General features: G+C 44.0%; 1 protein-coding gene across 1 annotated transcript; it reads left to right on the forward strand.

Moving 5' to 3' along the window:
- The first annotated feature begins 216 nt into the window (after positions 1–216).
- On the forward strand, positions 217–4,927 carry LOC123049089 (putative zinc finger CCCH domain-containing protein 51). Its single transcript, XM_044472079.1, has 8 exons — positions 217–903; positions 2,059–2,355; positions 2,518–2,667; positions 2,761–2,934; positions 3,636–3,761; positions 3,881–4,006; positions 4,130–4,222; positions 4,508–4,927. The coding sequence occupies exons 2-8, from the start codon at positions 2,069–2,071 to the stop codon at positions 4,560–4,562; spliced, it is 1,011 nt and encodes a 336-aa protein (XP_044328014.1). The 5' UTR covers positions 217–903; positions 2,059–2,068; the 3' UTR covers positions 4,563–4,927.
- Positions 4,928–5,623: the final 696 nt, after the last annotated feature.

Raw genomic sequence — 5,623 nt, forward strand, 5'->3', positions numbered from 1 at the left:
AAAAACAGAAAAGGCAGCACTACCTGCCTTCGACATTACCACAACCAAACGAATACTTTGTGATTAGCATTATATGACTTCCTTAGGTATCATGTCCGGACATATATACCAGAGACATTTGCGACGGAGATGCCCTTAAAATGGCCGGGATTAGTTCCAATGGTTTTTCTTTATTGATTGGACTTGCCCACTGCTTACTTGACTGAAGGCATGCGATTCTTCCTCACACGACCCACCACGAGACTCCTGCAGAGGCGCGCCAGCCACCGCAATGGCGCACCACCTTCGCTTCTCTCTTCTCCACCGACCTCCGTCGCTTTGATCCAGGCCGAGCATCTGCAACGCCGCTGCTCTGTCCTCAACCCAGCTCCGCTCGACACCGGGCATCTCCGCAGCGACGCTCCACGGCGAGATTGGTCGCCGCCCCCTCCGTGAAATTGAAGGTCGGCGGCGTCGGTGCCGACCACCACGACGGGGAATGCGGAACTGCGGCGGCTGGGCCGACGCCTCCCCTCGCCCCTCTCTCTCCGGCGGCTCCCACCGCATCGGAGGCGACGGCGCGCCAGGACTAGTGGGCCAAGTGGAGGCCTTTCCAGCACCAGGCCCAATGCTGCTCGGGGCTTCTTAAGTCATGCCTTGGGCGTAATACCGGACAGGCCCAGGCCCAGGCCCAATGCTATGAACTCGAGGTTGCCTACCGTCTCCTTTCAAAGGCGAAAGCTTGCGCGGGCGTCATATATACAGCCTCCGCCTCACCGTCTTCTTCCTCGCCCTCTTCTTCACCCTTCCCGGAGCGGAGAAGCTTGCGCAGGCATCATATACAGCCCCCACCTCGTCCCCTTCCTCGGTGTGCTGAACCCTTCCTCGGTGTGCTGAACCCTTCCTGGAGCGGAGAAAGACCAGGTTTGTACATTACGATCTTGGCGCATGATTTCTTGCGGGGTTTATCTGCGAAGCGCGTATCTTGTACAACATTACCGAATTTGGTTGAGTTCTGGGCATCGTGTTTCGTTCTTGATCATCCCCTCCCTCCTGCGCTGCTCTTCTTCCCGAAGTAAGAAGACCTTTGGACGTTAAAATTCAGGGGTGCAGATGAATCTTCCAACTTTCTTGGATTCACGAGTTCTTGCAGAGTTAATTTGAGTTGCATTTCGTACGACAGTACCGATTTTCGTGGAAATATGGTACGGTTTCTTGGTTAGAATGGTTCTTGGTCCTCCCGCCCGTGCTGCTCTGCTTCCCGGCCGGAGTTACAAGAGTTTCGGATATGCAGTAGGATTTAGGAGCACAAAAGCACGATCCCAAGTTCTCTTGGCTTGATGATTTGTTGCGGAGATAATTTTTGGAGTATATGGTACAGCAGTGCCGAGTTTAGTGGAATTTTGCATAAGGTTGCTTGGTTAGAATGGTTCTTGGTCCTCACGCCCATGCTGCTCTGCTTCCCGGCGAGAGTTACAAGAGTTTTGGACATTAGGATTAGGGGCACGAAAAGCACGATCCCAAGTTTTTTATGCTTGATGATTTGTTGCGGGGTTAATTTGTGGAGTATATCAAATACAACGTACCAATTTTGGTTGACTTCTGGAGGCGATTTGGGGACTAGAATAGTTCGTGGTCACGAATATGTTACCTTTCTTCTTTCTACTCCCGCCTATGTGTACATTAACGCTTTAGGGGCACAGAAGCATGATTCCAGGTTTTCTTAGCTTGATGAGTTCTTGCGGGGTCAAATGTGGATTAGCTGGTGCATCAATACTGATTTTGATGGAATTCTGGAGGTTCTTGGCTAGAATGGTTCCTGACTGTTACTTTACCCTATCTTTTCTGTTGATTGCCGGTTTATATGGTATAATATATGGAGTACGTTCTAGTGGTCTCTGGTTGGATTTTTGTTCTTCAGTTTTTTGAAGTGCAAAATGGGCAACGTGAAATTCTGGTGAATACATGCCATTGTTTCTTACTGTGGCACAGGAAACAGAGAATGGTTTCCGTGATATTAATTATTTATGACACCAATTTATTATTTTTTAATTTTCCTTGATGTTCTCTATGGCGCAGGAAACAGAAAATGGTTTGGAGGTCTGACCAGCCTTGCCGCTTCTACATGATTGATGGATCTTGCAAGTATGGTTCAGACTGTTGGTTCTCTCATGGACTTGACTCATTTGGGAGGATAGAGATCCAAATCAGGGTACTTCTGCATTTGATGCATCGTTTTCCTGTCCCAGTAGTGAATTTGCCACGGAATTGCTCTGAGTTGCACATAAAGCTTCTGCAAGACGGACAGGATGGGAATCCTGATCACCTGCTGAGTTTGCTCTGGCGTCTTCATACGATTTATTTGTTTCATGACAGGTTTTCTGTGGTCTCATTTCTAATATCTCTCTTTTAGTTGTCTGCTTTTTCACTTTAAATTAGCAATGAGACACATCTCTTTACCTTTCTGAAAAAAATTGAGACATGTCTCTTTTCTTTTTCTAGACATTCTGATTTATAACCATTGATGTTTCAAAACAGCATTCAATGGTATGTAATCCTGTTGGAGGTTGCCCCACCAGCCTACAATCCAAATGTGATGGATTTCAATAGTGAAACTCGGATTTATATCACCGTCTCTGCTCAAAGTAGAGAAATATGCACTGAATCAAAGGTTCGTTCGCATTTCAGGTATCGTCTTGTAACTTAAGCGTTCAGGCCCTTTAAATAAAGATCCCAAGTGCTATGTCATTATGTTAATATTATTTATGATGTTTGTTCCAGCCATTTCGGGCCTGTCGTGTCTGTGACTATTCCGCATGGAAGGTCATATGGTTTTGTGAGATTCTTGCTCCCTGGGACAGTGAGGCTGCTTTTATCAAACTGGAATCCTGAGGTCCCTCACTTCATCTCCGGAGCAAGACTTCACGTGGACCGCTATATCCCCTATTATCTGTGGTAATGATTTAGTACATGGTTGCTTTATTTTGCTTCCTTTTACGTTATCCTATCATATAGTGTAAACGTAGATCTATAATTTCTGTTAAAACAGTATCTCATGTGTGTTATTCGCACATACAGAATCTTTACCGTTAGCTATGGTGGAAATGTTGCATGACATTCTTCTAAGCTCTTATGACTTTCTTTATTTTTGGCATTTCTCAGACTAGTCAGTTGCTGATTGTTATCGACTTCTCTTTTGTTTGACTTTGTGGACTAGTCTCCTTTTCCAGCATCATTGTCCAGTTAGGATGTCAGTCCCAGAATTTGATTTCCAAGCTTTGTTGTTGTCATTTGCTTCCTAGTGACATGGCTACACATTAGGCTACTGATTTGAATTTTTGTTGTGTATTTAGGTGGCCTATACCATATTCTGTAAACATCACTAGCCTTTATTCTCTCTGTAAGCTGCTGGTTTGATTTTATGTTTCATTTAGGTTATGTTGGTTTCGTTTATTTTGTATTTTTGGGTACTTATAAAGTGTCCCTGTCGTTCATTAATTCAATTCATGGAATTAGTTTATTTTTGGAGCACTGATTTAGTTAGGCCGTACCTTACTCAATATATTTTTAAATGTTACAAGTTCAGAAATAAGGGACCTTGTTTTTTTGCATTTGTGAACTCTGAATGCTCAAGTCTGGAAATGTTGCAAATACAGGAACCCTGCTGAGAATCATGGGCCGAATGGCCTGGATGGAGGGCCAGGACATGTGCCAAATGCCCTGGGTGGAGTGCCAGGACAAGAACCAGGTGCGCCAGATGGAAACGCAGCACAACAAGATATGTGAGTTTTCCTTCTTTTTTACCTTCCTCAATGTATTTTAAACATTACAAGTTCAGGAATAAGGGACTTGTTTTTGCATTTGTGAACTCTGCTCAAGTCTGGAAGTGTTGCAAATACAGGAACCCTGCTGGGAATCATGGGCTGAATGGCCCGGGTGGAGGGCTAGGACATGTGCCAAATGCCCCGGTTGCAGTGCCAGATGACGTGCTAGATGTGCTGGATGGAGACGGAGCAGAACAAGATATGTGAGTTTTCCTTCTTTTTTTACCTTACCCAATATATTTTAAATATTACAAGTTCAGGAACAAGGGACTTTTTTTGCAATTGCAAACTTTGAATGCTCAAGTCTGGAAGTGTTGCAAATACAGGAACCCTGGTGGGAATGGAGTGGCAGGACAAGTGCCAGGTGTTCCGGATGAACTGCCAGGTGTGCCGGATGGAGGCGCAGGACAACAAGATATGTGAGTTTTCCTATTTATGTCAGCATTTTCAGCTACCATCTATCGACTTTTAGGATGCTTAATCGAGCTGTTATGCTACCTAGAATGGCTGACCTTATCATGGTTGCGACAAACCAAATTATGCTGAAATCGGAGCACTTCAGATGTTGCGTAGTATTTGACATTCTGTATTATTTTGAGTAGCAATGGCCATTGTTATTTCCCATTCCGATATCATTTTTGTTGCCTTTCCCCTGTTGGATAGTCTAGTAGTAGTAGATCTGAACCATGTGAGCTCTTTTGCAGGGACGAGATCGTTGCCGCTCTTCCAGATGTCGACTGTTTCTGCAAGGAGGTCTGACCTGACCAGCCAGTGGCGCAAGTATAAGTGGATTGGAACGGCGTTCCTCATTCAAATGTTGTCGATTCCCATTCGATACATATACACTCCAGACATAGATTGTAGATTAGATGAGTATACTAAAGACGCAGCAAACTTGAGTACACTATACTGATTACTGAAACGCTTCTGTGGTTTCCTCTTAGATAGATCATATAGAAAAAAGGAAGTTTTTATACATTGAAGCTCTTTCCTTGGTTGATTAGGTTTGGGGACAATCCCCCTACTGTCATGACCTGCTGATGCATGATCTAAGAATCCTTGTAATTCTACTCTACACACTGAGTTTTTTTGGTAGTTAATAGCAAAACAGAAACAGTTTGTGTTTGCATATGACACTGAGACCTGTGCGTCTCTTTCGGAGAGAGTAATGGAAGATATCTGAGTTTCAGTTAGTTCATTGGGCTTTGCTTACCTGTTTAGTTGTACATCATTGTTGTTTTTCTTCGAGAGAGTTGCATTACCCTAGTGATAGGAACAAGTGGTGATTATTTTGTAACAACCTGAGATTAGTACATGCCAGATTTTATTTTTTTTGAATTGTTGCACATCATTTTTGAACTGCCTTGAGATTAGTACATGCCAGATTTTCTTTTTTTGAAGTGGGACAATGCTAGAGCTAAAGCTTCCTTTAGTTGGCACCACCGGAAACAAAAGGCTGCCTTTTTTAGCTCCCAAGCCCCAAACCAAATAGTGCGTGTGAACTGACGCGGCTGAAGCCGGCTAATTTCAGATGATCAAAACACACATGTGTATGTTTGTAAACATTTCGAAGAAGAGTGTCGGGGTACATATTGTTGTATGTAGTATGAACATACAAAATTTGAGCCAATATATGTTGGGTGCTGCTACGCGGCCGGCGGGTATTTTTAAAAGATTCACCGTCTCGCGAGTCGTCGGCTTTAATGGATTGAGTGACCGAGCGTCACTTTTTATCATTGCAAAACAGGCCGTGTTGCGGGAAATTTCTCAACACGGTTCATGTTGCAGAAATTTTTGCAAGATATTCTTTTTGCAATGAA

Source organism: Triticum aestivum, chromosome 2D, assembly GCF_018294505.1.
Source record: "Triticum aestivum cultivar Chinese Spring chromosome 2D, IWGSC CS RefSeq v2.1, whole genome shotgun sequence".
Taxonomy (NCBI): Eukaryota; Viridiplantae; Streptophyta; class Magnoliopsida; order Poales; family Poaceae; genus Triticum; species Triticum aestivum.